Below are 21,360 nucleotides of genomic sequence, written 5' to 3'. Positions count from 1 at the left end.
TCTCATCCTTGACGATGTGAAAACTGCCGTGGCGAAATCAACGGTAGTAATAATGGAATCGCCCATATTGGCAAAGCCATAACCTCTGAGATTGGCTACTCATGTCGAATGAACAAAAGGGTATCCGAGTTGTTGGTCAAGACCTTGTCGAAAATCTGGTGAGATGATCGGCGGTCCACGTGCTGAACACGAAGTGTGCAGTGAGCCTTTGGCTCTCTCCTCCTATCTCCGACAGCGATGACGCTTGGAGATAGGAGGGGCCTGTTGGGCCCAAGGCACACTTGTGACAGCTCGAAGATTCTTCATGGGTATTTCCGGTTGCGCGGCGGGGACGCTCGCAGAGGACTCTTTTTGCAACCATGTAGTTTACATTGGTTCAAAACCTCGTCCAAACTTGACGTAGTCAAGTGGCACGGCTGACCTGACAATGTTTTAAAATCGTCAGGTTTAAAAGGGCCGTACTCGTCAAGTTCGAGGTAGGTGTAAAGGGACATTACGCCTTGGATGTCGAGTTCGGGCTTCGTTGGCAATGTAATGTCACACCGGGTTCGAAGGGTTCTTGGGTGGCCTCTTCTCCCCCAAGGTAGATGAAATGTTTCTTCTCCCGATTCTCGTATTGCTCTCTAAGCTTCTTGAGCTTGGGACGACTCGTGCAAAGACATGCCCAAATGATTGTCTTTCCATTCTCGTGCTCTTCGATTCGGATGATGAGATAAGGATGGGCGTCATGCTTCGATCCTTTTCTCCGGACAAACGATCCCACAAAGAGATAATCAGGTAGCTTGTCCGAAGAAGACGACTGCGGCGGCGTGCCAGGACTCTCAGTTTCAGAGGTGCTATGGCTTGATGCAAGCTCTGCCTTGGAGCCTTCTGGGCGAGAGAGGGGTTCGTTGACATCGCTATTGCGACCATCACTTGGAATATATGGGATGGCAATGTCGATGTCCTTTTTTGGTTGATGTCTAAACCCGAGAGGGCTTTACTGACATCTCTCTCGCGACTATCGCTCGAACCAGATGGGTCAGGTTCGACGACGGTGGCTTCGTTCCGCGACGGTAGTGGCGTTTGCGGCCGCCCGAAGAGCGTCGCCGTTGTTTGCAGATCGACTCTCGGAGAGCGGCCTTTCTGACAAGGGCTCTTCCGACTTTCTCAGCTTACCTCCTCGCCTTTCGACTCAAGGTTTCAGAAAGTTCTTTAAGTCTCTCCTCAAACCTCCGCAACCAGCTTTGCTTGGGATGTGCCGTCTGTTGTCGTCCGTGTCGTCGTGGATTGGGTTGGCAAAGAGTGTCGGACATGGGGACTTCGTTGGTGACGGCAGTGGTAACAGTGATGGCGAAGGAATGGCGTATCGTTGTGATGAGGTCAATGAGTGTGTTGATAAAGAAATTCAGTTGATAAGTAGATTCGATCGAAGCGTACTGTTTGTCTGCTTCAATGTAGCATGCCGTTGACTTCGAACGACAGAACTGCGCAGAAAGAGATGCCCGGGTAGGCAGACCAGACACAGCTGTGACTCAACCTCATCACCGCTCACGTGGGACCTACGTGGGCGACCGTTTTGGGATGTGGCTGGATCGTTTGGTTATCGTTGTGCCTACAGCCTGTAGCACCAGACCGAAGAAGAAACTGGAAACTACAGGACGTACATTGTCACACAAGAAGCCTGTCCGGCGTCATTGCTGCTGACGTCGCCAATTTCATGCTCTGCCAAGTTTCAAGCCGTGAGGTCGGCCTTGGCTTCGCACTCGAGGATCAGTCTCTACCTCTACCATCCAACCCATTTTCAGGGGGACCTCGAGTGTAGTGGGATTTAAGTTATCGGGCTGCGGGAGGACTAACGGCGGCGCCGCCCGCCTCTCCTCCATCGTTCGGGGAAGGAGGGGCACCATGGGTGCCCAACGTCGCTGACATGTTCAGTCCCCCGAGGAGTGGTTGTGTCTCAGGCTGCCTCCAGGGAAGCATAACCACCAGCTCCGCAGTGTAACCTCGGCAGCCTCTTGGGCTGCACGAGTGCAGCCATGAATGGCTCGAGTCACATGCTGAGTCCCACTGCTAGGGCACTATCCGATTCGGCAGAAAACTCAGTGCAAGCCTGCTTTCGCATTATTGTAACTAAATATAGATCGTGGCCGTGGTCGGCTTAGATCCCTGTTAAGTGATGGTAGCGCTCGCCCATCCTCAAAGATTACCTACTAGCTGATACAGCTACTTACTACTCCGTAGCTGTAATTACAATCAGTTGAACACCTCGGCCGGAACAGTGTCACGGCAAGAGCTGAAGCAACTCGTGCAACGCCAGCTGTAGGTCATACCGGCGCTCTTCCAGCATCAGCACCTCATCAACTGCAGCACGCTCCACAAATTTCTGTCAGTATGTCTGGCATTCATGCACGACTTTTTGATAATATGTTATTGTGGAAACTGAACCGTACCGTCTAATCTTTGCTTCCTAGAAGCATGCCCTAGGGAGTGAAGCCTTTCATACTGAACAGTAGAAGAGTAGAACGTGATTATATGCCCGAATAATGATGAAAGTGTGCATTTCCTATGATGCATTTAGCAGTCGAACATTTTCTGCACAGGCGATGACATTGGCTGAGTTTCAACCGTTGCGCCAACGGCACTCCCTAGTCGAGGAAGCCGACACATAGCAAGGACAGATGACCTTTCGTCGGTAGTCGGAAACTCACTCTACGCCAACGCAGGCACTTGTCCCAGAAGACCCGACTCCCAACTTTTAAAGGTGTGCAAAGAACTGCTTGACGGCCTACGGAGATCTTGCCTCACCAAGGTAGTGGGTATCGGGTTGGGTAATGTTGAGTTTGACTGTCGACTAGGTCACATCGCCTTGACAGTACTGGGGAGTAATAGTAACCTCGTTGATCTCGATGAGGAGAGGTTGTATAGTTGACCCTCAATTAAACTTAATTCTAAGGTTTCGGGGTGAGTTTCAGGCCAATATTAATCGTTTTAATGTAACTCAGCACCGAAGACAGCGCTACTTATTATTGCCCAAGGTGCAAGCTCAAGTGGCATCCCAAAACAGGCGGACGGACTAGCAGGAGGGTCAAGTATAGTAGCCAACGATGCCTTAATAAATTGCTTTTGAAATCAAAGGTTGGGTTCTGCTCCCTCGTTCGATGAAACTATGCAACAGGAGGCATGTAGTCATCCTTTCCAGATCCAAGCTAAACAGAGTGTCTCCAGAACGCCATCCGCATCCCCCTTTAGCCATTGTTTCCAGTGGCAATGCCCCAGAAGTAACCACACCAACTTCCCAGGATCAAAAGGATCAGAGAAGCAAAACAAAAGAGAGAGATCTTCTTGTTCCTGCCTCCATTCTCCTCGTAGAATCTCTGCTTCCGAGAGTTGAGAATATGGCCTCGAGCAATGCGCATCTTCCTCGTCCACTGCAAGTGTCCAAGATCCACAGATCGCCAGGCCACGAAACCAAGGATCAAGGAGACAGCGACTGAGCATCCAGCAAGAATGACATAGACGATAGTGACTCTATCGTACGAGTTGTTGTCAGCATCTTGGATTCTTCCGGTGATGACTCGCACGATGATGTTCATTCTGTGATACGAGTTAGCAACTTGGTATGTCATGGTCGTCACTTCTCTTACGCATTGTTCAATGTGATCTTGATCGAGTAGGCCGAGCCAAATACTGTGCTATCCCACATAGATGTACGAGTGCTGTCGATGATAGTAGTAGGTCCAAAGCAATACGCAAAGGCAAAGACACCGAAGGATGCCGCTGTTCCTTTGACGGCGCCAGAAAAGTTGACGAGGAGCATGGACGTGAAGACTCCGAGGCCGCAGAAAACCACTGGGGCATTTGGTTAGCATGGAATTGTTCTTGTAAAGGTGTCGACTTGGTACTCACAGATTGAAATTCGGTGTCCGTAAAGGTCAATGAAAATACCCAGCAGAGGAACAACGAAGAAGCCTGCCCGGAGAGATTAGCATCCGATGTGATCTGGTGGGACCATTTTCGCTTCTTACCAGCATACTGCAAGACCGAGCTATACCAACCAGCCGCAATAGAGTCAGTTCCAAACCGTTGTTCAGCGAGTTCAGTAGCGTTCTGGAGGAAAACGATGGCAGTGCTTGTTTCGAAGAGAGAAAAGGCCATGACAGCCCAAAAGGACCACGGCAACTTGAGCACCTTGCGGATCTCAAACTTTTTGCTCTTCTCGCTCAGCTTCTCGCCAGTTGCCGGGTCGTTGATGCCATGGAACTTGCGGTTGGCCACCTTGGTGAACCAATAGAAAACGACAGTCATTACGTTGGTAAAGATGTTCATGAAGACGGCGACCCAGAATACCCAGGCAAAGTTCCCGGTCCTCTTGGCGATGATATTGGCGGATGACTTGCCGGCAAACGCACCCATCTTTCCGACGCCCAGCTCGAAGCCGAGGGTCGACCCAAAGCCATTTCCGGGGGCAAACCATGATGAGAATACCTTGTACTGGGCGATCTGGGTTGCGATGTCGCCCAAAGCTCGAACGACTCGTCCAGCTATCATGAACTTGTAGGAACGAGTTTGAGCTGCGCCTGCAACCAAAATCGAGCCGACAGAGTAGATCAAGTTTCCGTACAGCATGGCACCTAAGAGATGTTATCAGAGAATGTCACCATGATGCTAATAGACCTCTTACCAGCGCCTCCAATCCGGTCAGTAACAATACCGCTCACCATCATGAGGGCCGTGACCATGAAGTCCTCACTAGCTTCCAAGAGTGAGAATTGCGTATTAGTGATGCCCATTTCTTTCTTAATGGTGCTTTTCATGGCAGCAGTGATGCCTGAACTCCATTGAGACCCGAAGCCGATCGCCGTCACGAGGGCAACAGATGCAATCTTCCAGGACAGGGGGACCGGTTGACGGCCATCAGAGCTGGAGTCATCTGACTCTCCGGATGCCTCAACTACTGCTCCTGCGATCTTCTCTCCATAGGGTCGCGCCAGGCCATTCTCAGGCTCTATATTTGAGCTTGAAGAGCTCGGGGATGGAGGTTGAGCCATTGTGGCCAGGGTGGGAGAACAAGACAAAAACAGGGGTAGAGATGAATAACGAAGAGCAATAAGATGGCGAGAGAGTGCCCAGTGTCGGGAGTGGTGTTGTTCAGAGACAGGATGTCGATCATGTCGAGGAAAAAACACTGCTTTTGAACCAAACGAAGAAATCGTAACTAACAAGTTTTGCTCCACTAAGTCAGAGGTGGATAAACCTAATCAGATGAGATTGATAAGAGCCAACGGGGCAATACCACCGACACTAGCCCTATACGAGGTACGCCGCGAACCCAAGCCTCCACCTGGAGCCCACAAGAAAGATCTGATAAGTTTACAAAGACAGGGATTCTGACTAGGGGTCATTCTCTCACTGTGAGAAGTCTGCCTTCCCTGCATGTCCGATGTCGCTAGTGGTTGCCGGTCCGATGGGAGGCCAGGGACGACCCCGTCGGCTCGGGCTTTGCGAAAAGTTTGGCGGTTGAGAGATGGTGATGGTTTTCACTTAATCCGTCTTTCACCTTTGTCACTTCTCTCCCTAACAACATCAGAGCCTATCGTTGCTGGGTACCTACATCGAAATGTATGGCCATCAACACGCTAGGGCCACGCCCGACGAAGACACACCACTCATGCTCCATGAGCAAGGGCGATCAGATTCTGAGCATGGAATTGCCCAACAGCCGACGACACAATCCTCCGATGAGGCAAAAATGCCACTATCCGTTTCCTGGGCATCCATGCCTAGCAAAGGCCAACTAGCTGTCATAATGCTGGTCCGCCTCGCTGAGCCAATCAGTGAGCGGTCTCTCACAGCATATCTCTTCTACCAGCTACAATGGTTCGACAAGTCCCTGGATGCGTCGTCGATCGCGAAGCAGGCCGGGCATCTGACTGCAGCCTTTGCCGCTTCTCAATGCGTAACATCGATGTGGTGGGGACGGGCAGCCGATAGCCCGGTGCTAGGGAGGAAGGGCGTTCTCGTCATTGGCCTCCTAGGTTCAGCGGTTTCAGCACTCGGCATGGGGTTCTCAACTACATATCGGTCTGCCATGTTGTTGAGGATGCTAGCCGGTGCACTGAATGGCAATGTTACCGTTCTCAGGACAATGGTGTCAGAGGTTGTTGTCGACAACAGGTATGCTGGTTCCCATGAGCTCCGTTCCTTGAGACTCACATTTTTCAACTCCGCAGATACCGCTCTCGTGCATTCCTTCTTCTACCAATGTGTTTTAATGTTGGCAACATTGTAGGACCACTGATGAGCGGCGTCTTAGCCAACCCTATCGACTCGCTGCCAAGCTTATTCGGGCCAGGCTCCTTTTTCGGCGGCCGTGACGGCGTTCAGTGGATGAGCAGATTCCCCTATGCACTCCCCAACGTTGTTTGCGCTCTTCTATTGATCACATCAGCATTTGGTGTTATCTTTGCTTTGGGCGAGACTCATCCTCTGCTTCGGCACGACAAGCCAGGCCAGCGACGACGGCTTGGAGAGGGTCTCCTTGGGGGCATTCTCAAGAGGCGCAACGCCAAGCCCTCCTACCAATCTATTGCTACAGATGATGAGCCTGAACAGATCCGTGAGGCAACGGATGTGGATTCGGAATCAGCCAGTGCAAAGCCAGCCCGATTTACCTCGATTTTATCCAGGAACGTTTGCTTGACGCTGTTGCAACATTTCCTTCAAGCTCTTCACGTCGCGACATTCAACTCGGCCTTGATTGTTCTCCTGCCAACTCCTAGGGGAGATCCTTCCAAAATCGATTTACCCTTTCAATTTTCTGGAGGCCTTGGGTTATCTACCAAGAAAGTAGCCATGGCGACGAGCACAATCGGAACTATCGGTATTCCCCTGCAGCTATTCTTATTTCCAAAACTGAGTGTCCGACTTGGCCTTTTGAGGTCGTACCGGATCTTCCTGCCACTCAGCATTGTGGTTTACTGCATACTACCCTACCTGACTCTACTACCGGATGACTATGTCATTGTCTGGGCTTGCATGACGGCTGTACTATCGTTGCATGTGGTATCTCGAGTCTTTGTTACGCCAGCAACAATGATGCTGGTTGACGGGTCATGCCCCGACCCATCTTTACTGGGCACAATCCATGGTTTTGCTTCAAGCACATCAAGTGCTGCTCGCATCCTGGGCCCAACGGTCGGGGGCACTGTTTTGGGATGGGGTTTGGCAAACAATCTCGTTGGAATTCCGTTCTGGGGAATGGCTTTCATTGCTTTGATAAACTTCAGTCTTCTGTTGTTGGTGAAGGATTCGGATGCCTCATGAGTTGGCTGTGAGGTATTCTGGTCAACACTGAATACATACTATGAAGCTCTCTAGCTCCAAGTCCAGCGTGAATTCATGCCCAGCCATCAAAACCAGCTAGCTGAAAGCAGTCCCCGCTGACAGGGATCTGAGGCACATTTGTTTTCTCACGGTGAGAAGCTAATTCCTCCGGCCCACTCTTCGCTCGTTCATCCCGCCAGTCACGGTGCTTTTTAGGATGGGGGCATTGGGGGTCAGGTGGGAAGATGAGGAACTCTGGACTTCATTGCCGCGTAATCCACACCGACGGGAAGAGAATCATGTCATATTTACACTCTTGAAGATCGATAATGGCTAGTGTGGATCACATGAGGTGAAGTTTGGGAATTTTAGAATATCATATCTTAGATTGCCATGACTGGAAAATCACTTTTCAACTTGCGGTCTTTTTAGACACCAACCTCTTATAAATGCTTCAAACAAGATACACTCCGCAAATTTTCTTTAACCTTGTCAAAATTGCATCAATACTTCATATTAGATAGTCACTATAGGTCTATCACGATGAGATAGTTCCTAGGGAGTTCATTGCTTCTCATAACGGAGCAGTCTGGTGTGCTCCGTCACTACCCTACACCCATGTGAGATCGGGTTTGTTGCCAGGCAGCATCACCCTCAACGGCCATCCCTTTAATTGGTGGATTGCTCCAGCAACGTTCTTCAACCACCTCGTAGCCACTATGGGAATACCGTATTCACACCGCTGGCTTTTGAGCATGTCTGCCGCGATGTCCCATGACCTCTTGCCATCTTCCACCTCACCCAACTCAATTTGGGCATGGGCGATAGAAAGATGAATTACCACCGGGATGAAGCCGTACTTGGCATAGAATGCCGTGAACTGTTCCATTTCTTGCAGCGTGGATTTCCATAGATGAAGAGCGTCTTGGAAATGACCTTTTTGGTGAGCCACGCGAGAGGTGGCCATGAGTCTTCGCATACGCAGTAACTGGTCGTTCATTTCTTCTAGCCTCGTTGGTTCGATGGCAGCTAGGCCTTGGATAGTCGACGCAGCAATATCTGTTCTGCCTTGTCCAATGTTGGCTTCCACTGATGCCAACAGCAGTCTTCGGCAGGGCCGGCTCTTCTTGTCAGGTTCTCGCATATTCTCCAGCTCTGCTCCGAGAAGTTCATTTGCTTTGTCGTACCAGCCGATCTCACAATAAATGTCTGCTAGCCTGGCGACGATGAGACGCCGTGTCGTCGTTCGGATGGGCTGGACAGTGCCAAGATTTAAATACTGCTCCAGTGATTCTCTTGCATTGTCAAAATCGCCCATAGACTGAAAGAAACTCGCCGCGACACCCTGGAGGCGACGTGTGACTTCAAGCTCAAGGTTCGAAGGCGGGTGTTCCGCCTTCCATTCGTAGATGCGTAACGCTGTATCGCTGTCGTGGCGTTGGATCTTGTTCTCGATCACAACGAGGTGAAGTCTGCCTTTTAATGCGTGGTCCCTGCGGGTGGTAGGACGGCGAGTTTGGCAGAGAAAATGGCGTATGTGAGCATCTGACTCTATAAAATCCCCTTCAAGGCGGTACAAGATACTCTGGAACAATGTCACCGAAGCATGCAAGTAATACGGCATCGAGGGCCGCAAAAAGGCCTTGGCAACATGGGTAGCTAGGCAACGGATCGAGAAAGAGTCCCGCTCGGAGAAGTAGAGTAGGGCATCGAGAAATTGATCTTTGAGTGAGATGGCGATCTTGTTGTTTTCTTGGATCAATTTATGCATCAAGTCCCATACCAGACTCTTGGTTTGTGGGGACCTACGCAGCAGGTATTAGTAACTGAGGGTTGACGTTGTTGATAAGGGCCTCTTACCAAGCGGTATTGCCTTCGTAGCAAGGTGGACAAGCAAAGCACAAGAGTTTAAGGGCAACACTCCTTAAAGCTTCCGCTGCCTCGGGTAGAAGAGTGGAAAAGAGCTGGGGGTTAGACACAGGGTCAATGGACCATGTTACAGTCCCATCGTCGAGTGTGTGCTTCTTGATGTATACAGAAGTGAGAGACTGGGCAAGCCGGGCATTATCTGACAACACATCTACCAACTCAGATGGTAGACTAAATTGATTGGCATCGGTAGTTTGTATCTCGCCGGCTGCATTCCACCGCCTTTGAGGAGAAGTCACGCTCCGTAGAAGAGTATCGGGGACGTTGTGTCCACCAAGAGCTTCTAGAAGAAGGAGCAGTATATCCGTATCCGCTAGAAAGTCGGCGTAGTTGACAAAGAGATTATGATATGATAATGGCAGAGAGGGATCTATTTTGCATATGAGCTAGAGGACGAGTGAAGGGGAGCGGCGATCATACCTTTGAGTTGGCCGAGAATCAGGTTTCGCACAAATTCATCACGGTTTGGAGCCCCTGAGAAAATAGCCTTGAGGTGAGGAAAGATCTCCTCATCGTTGATATTGACATATCTCTCGTATCTAAGTTTGTTAACTAGGCTCTCAACCTCGGACGGTGGTTATTCACTCACGTAGAAACCGGGACATCCAGGGGCAACCACAAGACCGATCCGATATTGCCAAGTCGACGGGCCATCTTGATATACTTCCTCCCGGCATGCCGAAGTTCAGAATCTTTCTGGCCCTCGAAGAAGCGGGCGATGCGCGGTGGCACCAAGACTGGAGCGTTCAACTCGGATCTTAGGAATATGACGATGCAAGCTAGCCGACGATGTAATTCCACATGGGCCGAGGTATCAGAGGGCGTCCAGAAGCCTTCCAAGTCAAACCTGAATCTTTCATAGACGGCATTGATGCGATCCGAGTCCAACGATTGTATGGACAGGATCTTTGCCGTACGTTGATTTGTGGGCGTGATGTGATAGTGAGTGGTGCGAGCAAGTAATTTCGACTTGGATAAGATCGATCGAACGGCTGATAAATGGTGATTAAGTTCAGAAGCTATGCTTTCGGCTTTGGTCTCATCATATTCTTTTGCCAGTTGGCGGACCGTAATACAGAGACACATGGTTAAAGGTGATGTTGGAATAAAGCTCATGGGCCGATTCTCGGAATTGCATCCTGGGCTAAGGAAAAATGATGTGAGGTCCATGCAGAGCGCTAAGCTCGCTTCGGATCGGAGGTATTTCCCTCTTTGCTTGTAAAAGCGTCAACGTTCAAGCTGGAAAATCTACAATTCTTTACTGTTGGACCTTTTCTCTTCAAGATGTACGTCTAGTTGTTCCATCCTTATTATTTCCTGACGGTTATAATGACCAAGGGACCAGAGCCAGCTTTTGCTCCCGTGCTCCTGTTCCTACAAGAGGTTAGCCCATCTTGGCAGGCCAAGACTGAAGTGTCTCACAGACGTGGCATACCCCTGTCAGCTAACCATCCAATTTCCCACTTAACGTGCTTGAAAAGGGGCTGATATCTCGCGATTTTCTGGCTGAGGCGTCGTTTACCGTTTTGCGCGACCCATCGACTATACTTTGTCGCCCACCTCATGACTAGATATAGGGCTCTGTCAACATGCCCTCACCGACAGGCCTCGTCGCCCCACTGCTCGTCTTCATACTAGCCTCTCAGGCGCTTGCTCAGGAACTAGACGATATCATTGTCGGCTGCGACGCGGTCCAATGTCCTGTGGTCAATGATGAGCATCACTGCCAGGTTGGGAACGACACATTCCTCGACATCGGGCTGACCCGCATTCCGGATGTCCCAGATGCCCTAGAGGATTTCTCCATCGTCAAAGGAGTCAATATTTCCACCACCAAGAAGGGTGACGAGTTGTTCACTAGCGTCTACTATCTCGGGTACCCCCAGAACGTCTCGCTGGATGAAGTCCACGGTTGCGCTGTCTTCTTCGACCCTCCTGGGAAAACATTTCCAGAGAACACCACAGGCACCTGCTCTGATATTATCGATCCGGAATGCATTGACGGCATCCAAGAGGTCGCGGCGTCCGCACTCACTTACAAATACGTTGATGGTATCTGTCGAGATTTACAGAGGGAGCTTGAGGACAGCAATATCAGCGCATGCAACAACTACACTGGCACGGGCGAAGGCATCAGAAGAAGCGTCTTTGCCATAAGCCTCTCCAACCTCACCAACATTGAGGGCCAGGAAAACGCCACGAGCGACTGCTGGCCTATACTGCCCAAATCTGCCAACCTGGCACCACTTTTCTATTCATTCAGATCTTGGGATGTGAGAAATATCTGCCTTGGCTCGAAGTGCACCTACTAACTCTTGATCTTGCAATAGGGGGGTCCTTTTCCTCAATCCGCGTACGATGAAGTGCACAAGATTACCCCGGTACTCACCCTCTTCATGGCGAAATCCAACAGCAAAAATGTAGTCAACAAAACTGTTGGACGAATGAGCTGTATTCAGATCGAAAGTACTTGGACTCCCGAGTCCAGTGTTGCTGCGCCAAAAAGCCTTGTTAGTATGTTGGCAATTGTTTGGGCACTTGCTGCGTGGGCTGTGATGCTGTAAGAAAGCTAGATGCAAACAAAGGAATAATGTCACTGGGATGCACGTTTACCAACCAAATGCCTGAACACCCCTGGACGTTTCATTGAAAACTTACGCGCAGTTCTAAGCCACTCCTATAACGAAGTAGGATGGGCCTGAAACCATTCTTCGCGCGCAAGGCAACCTGGCTAGCCCTCTAGCAGTTACAGAGGTGCCCCATTGGACACGCGCCTGCTGTGTAACCAACATGTATGGGGAGTTGGCCAGTAAGCAACTATTTTGCATCTATTCTATGAGAATTCCAATAGCTGTTAACATTATACCGATAGCTCTAAGCCCGAACTCTGCATCCCCAGAGATGTATACTTCTGCGTAATGATCTTCCCTTGGATATGATCGATCCGACCAAATGAGAATAGAAAATGAACCAAGAACTCAAAGTCTTGACGTAACTGACCCCCGACTTGTTTGTGTCCGAATTCCACATCTCCACTGCTTGGTCCAGTCTCGTTTCCGTGGTAAAACCAATCCAACTGGTCTCTAGGCACCAAAAGCAGGACGTCAGCTATGGAGTTGGTAATCTCAAATAATTTGTCCAGGATGCCGGAACCATGGGGACTGAAACTAGTCTTACTCCCCAATCGACCAACATGATCCCGCAGCTGGATGACCACGTCTCGTGCAGGAAAAGTCAAAGACATGGCCTGGTGGGCTGTTGAGCGCAGGCTGCTGCTCAGGAGCATGCGTGAAGCAGCCAATTGCCATAAGAGTGTGCGGATCCATAGTCTTGTTACTTGCAGATCAATGTTTTGCAACTCAGAAACGTTTGTGGACCAGCTGGGCCCGGTGTCTTCAGGACTTGCGCTGCTATAACTGTCCCGGTCATTTTCGACACTATACAAGATATCGATATCATTTGGATGCTGGCTGCGCTCATGTGCGTCAAGCTCTTGGTGCTTCCGCTCAATCCATGATGCCGTTATCTCGTCATGGCGAGGCTCAGGGTTCCAGAACATGATGCCCATCTTCTCGGAGCTGCCTTGGTACTTTGTCCAGTAGTGCATGAAGTCGTTATCCAGGATGCTGAACAGCCGACATAGCGATCCAAATCCCGTCTGAATATATGTCGGAAGGGTCACGTCAGGCTGTGGATATCCACATGTCGTGAGTACAGGAGGTAAACCAAGGGCAATAGCAGCAAAACGCTCGTGGATGAACAGTTGCCAGTACAGTCGCTGCTTTCGTGGGAGATCTTTGTCTCCTTCTTCATAGGGCAAGAGCTGCATCATGTTGATTGCCTCTCTAAGGGATGTAAAAGCTCTTTCTTTGCGTCGAAGACCCATCAGACACACAGCCAAGAAGACGCAGGTCATGATTTTGCGTACGGTCACATCTTGCTGCGCAAGATGATCCATAGCATCCTTGCTGTGGCCTTGGAAGCGTGCAGCAAAACTCTTATTAACCATGTCCCTTAGCTGGTTATACCTGCTAGCCTCCGTACGGCACTCAAAGACACCACTACCAAGACCAAGTGGTGTTTGCGGGGAGTCTTGATCCGATGTAAGCGGTGTGGAATGTATGGCAACAGCCGCGGCAGCGTACACGAAAGCTCCATGTTCTTCAGGCTCAGCATGTATTCGGCCAATGGACTCGCGCAACTCGGCACATGTTATGACTGGGTTCATAACATATACCAATTGTTCGTACAAGGGCAGTAGCGACAGAAGCCATGTTCTCTCTCTGGCCCTATCCTCAATCACTGCTACGAGTGACGGATTAGATGCTCCCACCTTAGAGCTAGCCAAGGATGGAACCACGATAGAAGCACGCAAATCGCGAAGCCTTGGTCGGCCACCTGCTTGTGTGCTCCTCAGCTGCGCGAGAACCCGATTTCGCCTACGCGCCGGTCGTGCCTTGCTGCCGCCAGCGCTGTCTCTTTGCCCCGAGAACTTGCAATGCAAGTTCAAATGTTCACACTGTGGACAAGGCTGCTGACCGTTGCACTTGACCTTGCGAGCTCGGCAAGCATCGCATGCCTGGGGAACTCGGATCGGAATCTTGGGTTGCATGGGGCTTATGCGGGGCATTTGTGCTCGGCCCGTAGTTGAGGGGTATCACCGAAGAGAGAGAGAGAGGTTGATGGTGAGTTATCAAAGGCTCACTGGCCTTTAGTCGATCCGAAATTGAAACGTCCCAAGAAATGGCAGGGAAGTTCGAGATTGACAATCACGAGCGTCAGATGTAGGTTGCCCCACGTGCATTAGAAGACGAGGCCAGGTACTTAAATAAATCCGCATACGCAACATCTCAGTTTCCGATCCGACAACGAGCCACCACCATGTACAAAGACGATCCGACATCAGTCCAATGGAGCTTCTTGCAGACGAGCGCCCGACAACGAGCGGGTCCAGTTGGAATCACGCATCGCTAGTTCATTGCCTCTTTGGTCCCAAGTAAGAACGCTCATCTACGGCTCTGCGGATTATGCCAAAATGTAGAGCGAGATGATCACGTCACTCGGGTCGACCAGATGTTTTCAGTCATGATGGCAAGATATAATAGAATGGCGGCTATCGTCCCCTAGGCCTCTCGCAAAGTCGCAAGATCTTGGTCTTGCAAATAGCCTTCACTTCATCATGAGCCCAAGTCAGGCAGACTACAACCCGGTCGCGCGCCCCGAGTCGATTGTCCAAAGGTCTCAATGGCGATTCACGGTCATCAGTGAGGGTGTTCTGCGATATGAGTGGGCGGCAGACGGCGTTTTCGAAGACCGCGCTTCAACATTTGCTGTCAACCGTAACCTGCCCACCCCCAAGTTCCGCGTCGTCGAGGCCGACAATAAGCTCGACATCATCTCCTCCACCTTCCATCTCTCCTACGACAAGAAACGATTCAGCACAAATGGTCTCAGCGCCAGCATAGTGGGCAAAATGACCCTGTGGGGTTCTTACTGGCGCTATGGACAAGAGCAGGGAGGTAACCTCGGTGGTACGTCCAGAACCTTGGATCTTGTTGACGGACGATGTGACATGGGCCATGGAATTTTGTCGCGTCAGGGTTACTCGGCCCTTGATGACAGCGACTCCATGCTCTTTGAGAATGATGGCTTTGTGAGCCCTCGTCGTGAAGGAGACCGCATCGACGGCTACCTGTTTTGCTACGGCCCAGACTACCGCGGTGCGATGGCTTCCTTCTACGCCATTTCTGGTCGTCAACCGCTCGTGCCTCGATACTCCCTGGGCTGCTGGTTTAGTCGATACTATGCATACACCGCATCGGAATATCTCGAACTCATGGACCGGTTCCAGCAGGAAGAGATCCCGCTATCAGTCGCCGTCATCGACATGGATTGGCACTTGGTCCATGGCGACGAGGTCCCTCATGCTGGCTGGACCGGCTACACATGGGACAAGAAGCTATTTCCTGACCCTGTTGGCTTCGCTGCCGAGCTACGCAAGAGGGGACTGCGCATGACCCTCAACGACCATCCCCACGAAGGCATTCATCATCACGAGGAAATCTACTGTCAGATGGCCGCTGTTTTGGGCCACGATACCTCTGAGAACGCCCCCATCCTGTTCGACCCCACAGACCCTGACTTCATGCGCGCATTCCTCCAAGTGCTTCACCGTAACCTTGAGGACATGGGTTGCGACTTTTGGTGGATTGATTGGCAACAAGGTCCGCACTCCAAGGTGCCAGGTCTCGACCCTCTGTGGCTGCTCAACCACTTCAACTATGTTGATCACCAGAAGACCACCAAGGAAACTCAGCCGTTGATCTTCTCACGATACGCTGGCCCGGGTAGTCACAGATATCCCGTGGGCTTCTCCGGCGACACTATCATCACCTGGGACTCCCTCCGCTTCCAGCCCGAATTTACAGCAACAGCCTCCAACATTGGCTACGGATGGTGGAGTCATGATATCGGTGGTCATATGTTCGGCTATCGCGATGACGAGCTGTCTGCGAGATGGGTTCAGTTGGGAGCCTGGTCCCCATTGCTCCGCCTTCACTCTTCCGACAGCAGGTGGTCTGGCAAGGAGCCTTGGAAGTATCGTGGAGAAGCTCGTGAGGCTATGCGCTCAGCAATGCAGCTGCGTCATAGGCTTGTTCCCTATATTTATTCTCACAATGTGGCCAATTCGCTCCTCATCCCGCAGCCCCTCGTTCAGCCCATGTACTGGGACCACCCGATGGAAGATGAGGCTTATCAGCATTTGAACCAGTACAAGTTCGGCTCTGAGCTGATTGTATGTCCTATCGTCGATCCCGTTGACCCTAAAACGAATCTTGCCAAGGTCACAGCTTGGTTGCCTGAGAAACGCGGCCGTTTCGTCGACATCTTTTCTGGCAGAGTTTACAGCTCAGGGCGTGTCATTGATTTGCACCGAGCCCTCACCACTTACCCTGTCCTGGCTGAAGAAGGAGCTATTATCCCCTCGACCATGCTCGGGTACCCGAGAACGGCTGCAAGAACCCGGAGAGCCTCGAAGTCCTTGTCGTAGTTGGTGCTGATGGGAAGTTCGACATTTGGGAGGATCCCCGAGATGATGCCACTGGCATTATGGAGAAAGTGGAGGATCCTGACAGCCTTGTTCCCGGACACCGTCAAATGCATGTTCAGTACGAGCAAGCCGCTGGGCGAGTTACCACCAAGGGCTGGGGCAAGCTGTGGGCATTTCGCTTCCCTGGTGTATACGATATCCGACCGGAGGACGTTCGTGTCTTCGTCAACAATGCTCCCTGCGAGAGTGCCTCTGTCCGCGTTGAAAGAAACAGCGGCGCTGCTGCCTCATTTCAAGATGGCTCATTCAAGAGTGGTCTACTAGTTCAACTCGCTGACACATCCCCATATGATGATGAGATTAGGATCGAGCTGGGATCTGATCCCCAAATCAGCGTGGTCTCGCCTGAGGATGAGGTTGAAGCGCTTCTTCTGGACTCGCAAGTCGAGTTCGCTGTCAAGGATGCGGTATGGAAGGTTGTTACGTCCAAGCAGAGCAACACCTCCAAGTTAGCACACTTGCAAAGCATGGCTTTGGACAAGAGTCTGGCTGGGCCCTTGTTCGAGCTTTTGTCTGCCGACACTAGACTAGCATAAGGGTTAAATTCCAAGGAAAATCATTATCTTTGCTTTTCAGGTCTTAGGGTTCGTTCTGTTGATTTGTCTCTCACATCATGTAGCACCAGACCTCAGAAGTGATATTCAATTCTCCTTGTTATCAATGACATGTCTAAAACGAGCCTATCAGCCACAATCTCAAAGAACATAGCTGCCAACACATGATGATAACAGGGTATAATGTCACCAACATATGGACAGATTGGTGTCGGGACATCGGTGGTTTAACTCGCCTGTAAGTATGAGACCCCCGATTGTGATACTCGAACCTCGAGATGACCCAATGAATCATCAATCTCCCCAATAGAATTCCGAGAAGATGGCGGAATCAGTCGGGGACGTGGACCCCTCACTCGGCTTCCCTCTGACCAATGACAGATGCGTTATTTTTCCTCTACCCATCACAAACCATCCTCACATTGTCTACCTAGGTACCTCCCTATCAAACCGTCAATGCGCACAAGACCTCTCTAATACTATCAAGATCACAATTATTGTTCAGAAACATGGCCATTTACCACGTCGGTTGGTACCCTCCCTCACGGCCACCTACGACCCCAAAGTCTAGTACTAACCCTCGCAGTCCTCTTCAAGCTGAAGCCCAATGTGCCTCAGCAAAGCATCGACGAGATGCGCGCTGCTGGTAAGGCCATGCTTGGAGTTGTGCCAGGCTTGAGGTCCTTCGAGTTTGGGCCTCCCCTCGCCAGCACTGCGCACCGTGCTCAAGGCTTCGATCTCGGCTTGATCGCTGTGTTGGATACCGAAGCGGATGTCCTCGCTTACGGTCCGCACCCAGCTCATCAGGTGTAAGTTCTCGTTATCCTCTTACAATCATTGATTAAGCACTGATCTCGGGTATAGGGTCAACAAAATTCGGGAAGCTGTCGCTGCAGAGACGTTGGCCTATGACTTGGAGGTGCCTGACGTGGCTTAGGTCGGCAGACGGATGGCACCTATTGAATGTCCAAAAATGCGAGTAGCTCAATGAACAGAGAGCAAAACGTGTCCACGTAGTCTCGAGTCTACAGGAACCAAAACGTTGCATCCCAATGCTGTCTCCTTCCGTCCATAATGCTAGTGCTCGGGGAAACTTACTATGCTCCGTAATGTTAGATTTCACATAGGGACGATGTGAGGATTGCATCCCTAGGACAGAGTAGTTGGACGTCTGACAAGGTTTCTATTTGTGCAGCTCTAATGGCATGTTGACTAGGTACCTGTTGCCCATGCATGCCATTTAGGTAAGCTGTAGATATCACCCATCCCACCCTGGAGACTGGAACCCTAGTCCGGTAAGTATACTGCTAATGATATGAGCTTCTCCAATAAACAGGCAATGTTCCTCTTTAGTCCTAATTGCCTAATTATATAAAGAGCTTTCCCGTTGAATGGGATCCCCACGAAATCACCAGGTTGTATAGCTCCAGACCGCTTCACACACCACGATCTTTGAGCTTATGCAAAGTGGTGTGCTTGAGTTCTGAAACCACTTTTGATCCAGAGAGGTTTGGTTCCTGACCATCTTCTCGTAGTCAATGACCAACGATCAATGTTCACAGCCATCTTTTCAGTAGTCGGATGCCTCTTCATTCGGAGGCCCAAATAAGCTGTATTCGTAGAATTTACCGATTGTTTCTTGTGTTGAGGCTGCATATAAGCCTCCTTTCCTAAAAACACGGCTTCAAGTGATGATTAGTTTTTGCACAATCAGTCTTCTGCTAACCCCAGGTTCCGTTATGATGCTAGGACATTGGACTATGACACCTTCGTCCATCTCCTTCTTCTTGCGATGACTGGAGAGAACGTGTGAACAATAACGATTTTGTCTATTAAAAAGGGAAGTTGGCCTGGGCCTACCATGGGTCACCCTTGCGAGAAGCATGTTATTATATCTTGTAAGTGACGGAGGTGACTGGCGCCTCGACGCCTTTTCACTAGCTATCCAATGAAGGAGACCAACTTCTCACAGCCTTTATTAAACTCAGACTATCTCTGACAGTTATGGTTTTCTCGGTCCTGACTACTGAAGTTTTCTCACGTAAGCTACAGGACCCTCATACCGTTCGGTTCCACGGAAGAAGTAGTAGATCAAGGAGAAAACGACAACAGCGCCGTAAATCAGAATGTTCCAGTTCATCTCTGCGGGCGTGGGGTTAGGGTTGCCAGGCATGAAGGCCAAGACAAAAATGACAATCAGGAAGGCTTCGGAGGCGATGTTAATGGCCAGACCCCATTGACCGAGGGAGAACTTTCCACGGAGAAGGGGGTTATTGGTCCATCGTCGCCAGATCATGCAGCCAATGGAGACGATGTAGCTGGAGAGAAGTGATGTTGTCGCCAAGGATGTGATTGAGTTCAGTGCGACAGCCGAGCCGATGTTGATGAGAGAAAGGAGACTCGAGATGAGGAAGGTCGTCAGGATGGCATTGAGAGGCACGTCCCATCCTGGTTGGACCTTGGAGAACCAAGGGCTGAATGGAACAGCATGGTCTCGTGCGAATGCGAAGAGCTGACGTGACGACGTAGCTACCATGGTCAGGTTAGAGAAGCCGGTCATGGCAACGATGAAGGATGACATGGCGGTAGCACTGCTCGCCGACTTGGTCGAGTTGTAGAAGACCTGCATGAAGGGATAGCCGGTTGGTGACATGATGACCTCCTCGAGATTGCCAATGCAGAAGCAATAGGTGATGACCATGATCCATCCGAAAGCGCCATTGAAGACTGTGGTCATGATCATGGAACGCGGTAGTGTGCGACTGGCATCGCGCAGCTCTTCGGACATGTGGACGGCAGCATCTGCACCCAGTAGTGGCAGAATGCCCGCAAGAATACCAACGAGAGTCGATCCACCCAGGCTGCCCCAGCCTCCACCATCAGTGAACTCAGTGAACACAGCTTTGGCGTCGGCTGTCGGGGAAAGAACCCAGAGAGTGACTAGGATACCAAAGAAGGCGAATATGTGAATGATGAGGACCAGGGCCTCGATCAAGGGCAGCTTCCGGGCCAGGAAAGTATTGAAGAGGACCGAGAAAGCAGCAACAGCAATGGTAAGGAGTGTGCCGTGCCAGGGTTCGGGGACGTAGTTCGGGTAGTTCAGGACGACAAGGCCTTGGATCTGGGTGCCAGCAATGAAGGATGAAGAGGCACACGAAGTCTGCCAGCCGAGTACACACATCCATCCCATGAGATAGCTAATGAACTTTTGGTGTTGGGGCGGCGCGAATTCTGAGATCCAATGATACTGACCTCCGGTCGTCGGGGCCCTGTAGGTCCGCGTCAGTAATGCGGACATGGGTGTGTCGCGGGGTGTCTTGGAGATTGGGCACGACTCACATTGAAGCCATCTCGGCCATGGACGTATTCACCAGCAGGAAGCCCACCCAACAGACGAAGAACATCCAGATCAATCCAGCGGTGCCACCGTTGACAAGTCCGATGGTAGAAACACTGTGAGTAGCAGGCTTGGTCAGTTGACAAACGGCCCATGGCGCCTTTGGGAGCACGACTTACCTCAGAGAAAACTCCCACGACGCCATTAGAATCATGGAAAAGCCAAAGATGGATAAGAAGCGAAAGTTTCTCTATGCCACGTCACGTCAACTCAATTCCAACGGAAAGAAATACCAAGAGCTGCGTGTACGAACCCTCATTTCTTGGACCTTGCCCATACGGTACATGTCGGCGCGGTCGGCCGCGTTTCCTCTTTTCTCGTCAACATGGTCTTCGTTGAGGCCAATGGCAGCATCGTGGGCGCCGGGGGATTCTTTGTCGCCAATTGACATCTTGTAGATGCTTCCCGGTGACTTGTGACAGCACCGAGTTTTACCAGAAATAACTGAAGAAAAGAAAGAAAAGAAAGAGAACGAACGAGGTGAATATGAAGCTGCAACCGGCTTTGCGCGGGAAAGTCATGCAAGAACGGGGGATCGCACGGTAGTCATGCATGACCAGACAGCCACAACGAGAGGAACTGCAATGATCAGGTAGGGATCACGGCATCTTCACCCGGACGTGAATCTGACCCATCAGCTCGAGTCCTCCCACATTGCCTGGTGCACGGCGTGTTCATCCTGGTCCCTGTGCTGTGCCACAGGCAGTTGTGGGACCATGGTGTAGCATCATGCAGGTGGTAAGGGGGCATCCTTCAGGGTAAAAAAGCAAGTCAAAGCTGTCGGGAGAGTTCCAGATGCCGGTGGTTGGGTCGCCCTGGACGGCCCGGAGCTATGACCAGATGGGGGATCGCCATGCCCTCAGTGATTAGCACGGTTATTCCCCGACTTTCGGGTGTCCGGTACGGGATATCTAAGCGAAGGAACTCTCGGAGGAGTTGGTTCATGTCTTATTAAAGTTCCGTAAAGACTCGAGCGAATCCATGCAGCAGAACAGCCGACACGATGGATCTTGTTGCTTTTGTTTGGCGCAACATGGTGCAACGCACCCACGCACCCCCGTTTC

At 50.9% G+C, this 21,360-nt stretch overlaps 9 protein-coding genes across 9 annotated transcripts; 4 read left to right on the top strand and 5 right to left on the bottom strand.

Moving 5' to 3' along the window:
- Window positions 1-493: 493 nt before the first annotated feature.
- Window positions 494-1,889, bottom strand: MRS44_008494 (uncharacterized protein; the record flags this gene model as incomplete). The annotated part of the gene is made up of 3 exons (XM_065620953.1): window positions 494-962; window positions 1,159-1,426; window positions 1,778-1,889. 3 exons carry the CDS (start codon window positions 1,887-1,889, stop codon window positions 494-496), a joined length of 849 nt encoding a protein of 282 aa, XP_065477025.1.
- Window positions 1,890-3,227: 1,338 nt separating this feature from the next.
- MRS44_008493 (uncharacterized protein) lies at window positions 3,228-5,030 on the bottom strand (the record flags this gene model as incomplete). The annotated part of the gene is made up of 5 exons (XM_046284075.2): window positions 3,228-3,576; window positions 3,627-3,831; window positions 3,889-3,951; window positions 4,008-4,613; window positions 4,664-5,030. The coding sequence occupies 5 exons, from the start codon at window positions 5,028-5,030 to the stop codon at window positions 3,228-3,230; spliced, it is 1,590 nt and encodes a 529-aa protein (XP_046131937.2).
- Window positions 5,031-5,599: 569 nt separating this feature from the next.
- MRS44_008492 (uncharacterized protein) lies at window positions 5,600-7,305 on the top strand (the record flags this gene model as incomplete). The annotated part of the gene is made up of 2 exons (XM_046279487.2): window positions 5,600-6,156; window positions 6,213-7,305. 2 exons carry the CDS (start codon window positions 5,600-5,602, stop codon window positions 7,303-7,305), a joined length of 1,650 nt encoding a protein of 549 aa, XP_046131936.2.
- A 610-nt stretch (window positions 7,306-7,915) lies between these two features.
- On the bottom strand, window positions 7,916-10,320 carry MRS44_008491 (uncharacterized protein; the record flags this gene model as incomplete). The annotated part of the gene is made up of 4 exons (XM_046272115.2): window positions 7,916-9,110; window positions 9,166-9,604; window positions 9,655-9,773; window positions 9,824-10,320. 4 exons carry the CDS (start codon window positions 10,318-10,320, stop codon window positions 7,916-7,918), a joined length of 2,250 nt encoding a protein of 749 aa, XP_046131935.2.
- Window positions 10,321-10,823: 503 nt separating this feature from the next.
- On the top strand, window positions 10,824-11,977 carry MRS44_008490 (uncharacterized protein; the record flags this gene model as incomplete). Its single annotated transcript, XM_046276265.2, has 3 exons — window positions 10,824-11,507; window positions 11,565-11,794; window positions 11,926-11,977. 3 exons carry the CDS (start codon window positions 10,824-10,826, stop codon window positions 11,975-11,977), a joined length of 966 nt encoding a protein of 321 aa, XP_046131934.2.
- A 117-nt stretch (window positions 11,978-12,094) lies between these two features.
- Window positions 12,095-13,864, bottom strand: MRS44_008489 (uncharacterized protein; the record flags this gene model as incomplete). The annotated part of the gene is made up of 1 exon (XM_046276263.2): window positions 12,095-13,864. One exon carries the CDS (start codon window positions 13,862-13,864, stop codon window positions 12,095-12,097), a length of 1,770 nt encoding a protein of 589 aa, XP_046131932.2.
- Window positions 13,865-14,413: 549 nt separating this feature from the next.
- Window positions 14,414-16,881, top strand: MRS44_008488 (uncharacterized protein; the record flags this gene model as incomplete). Its single annotated transcript, XM_065620952.1, has 2 exons — window positions 14,414-16,189; window positions 16,243-16,881. The coding sequence occupies 2 exons, from the start codon at window positions 14,414-14,416 to the stop codon at window positions 16,879-16,881; spliced, it is 2,415 nt and encodes an 804-aa protein (XP_065477024.1).
- Window positions 16,882-17,408: 527 nt separating this feature from the next.
- On the top strand, window positions 17,409-17,836 carry MRS44_008487 (uncharacterized protein; the record flags this gene model as incomplete). The annotated part of the gene is made up of 3 exons (XM_046276262.2): window positions 17,409-17,427; window positions 17,486-17,708; window positions 17,764-17,836. The coding sequence occupies 3 exons, from the start codon at window positions 17,409-17,411 to the stop codon at window positions 17,834-17,836; spliced, it is 315 nt and encodes a 104-aa protein (XP_046131930.1).
- Window positions 17,837-18,922: 1,086 nt separating this feature from the next.
- On the bottom strand, window positions 18,923-20,687 carry MRS44_008486 (uncharacterized protein; the record flags this gene model as incomplete). The annotated part of the gene is made up of 4 exons (XM_065620951.1): window positions 18,923-20,168; window positions 20,239-20,352; window positions 20,416-20,486; window positions 20,550-20,687. 4 exons carry the CDS (start codon window positions 20,685-20,687, stop codon window positions 18,923-18,925), a joined length of 1,569 nt encoding a protein of 522 aa, XP_065477023.1.
- Between the last annotated feature and the right edge of the window lie 673 nt (window positions 20,688-21,360).

This window comes from Fusarium solani (genome assembly GCF_023522795.1).
Source record: "Fusarium solani strain SB1 chromosome Unknown bctg00000005, whole genome shotgun sequence".
Classification (NCBI taxonomy): Eukaryota; Fungi; Ascomycota; class Sordariomycetes; order Hypocreales; family Nectriaceae; genus Fusarium; species Fusarium solani.
This window is presented reverse-complemented; position numbering and strand designations above follow the sequence as displayed.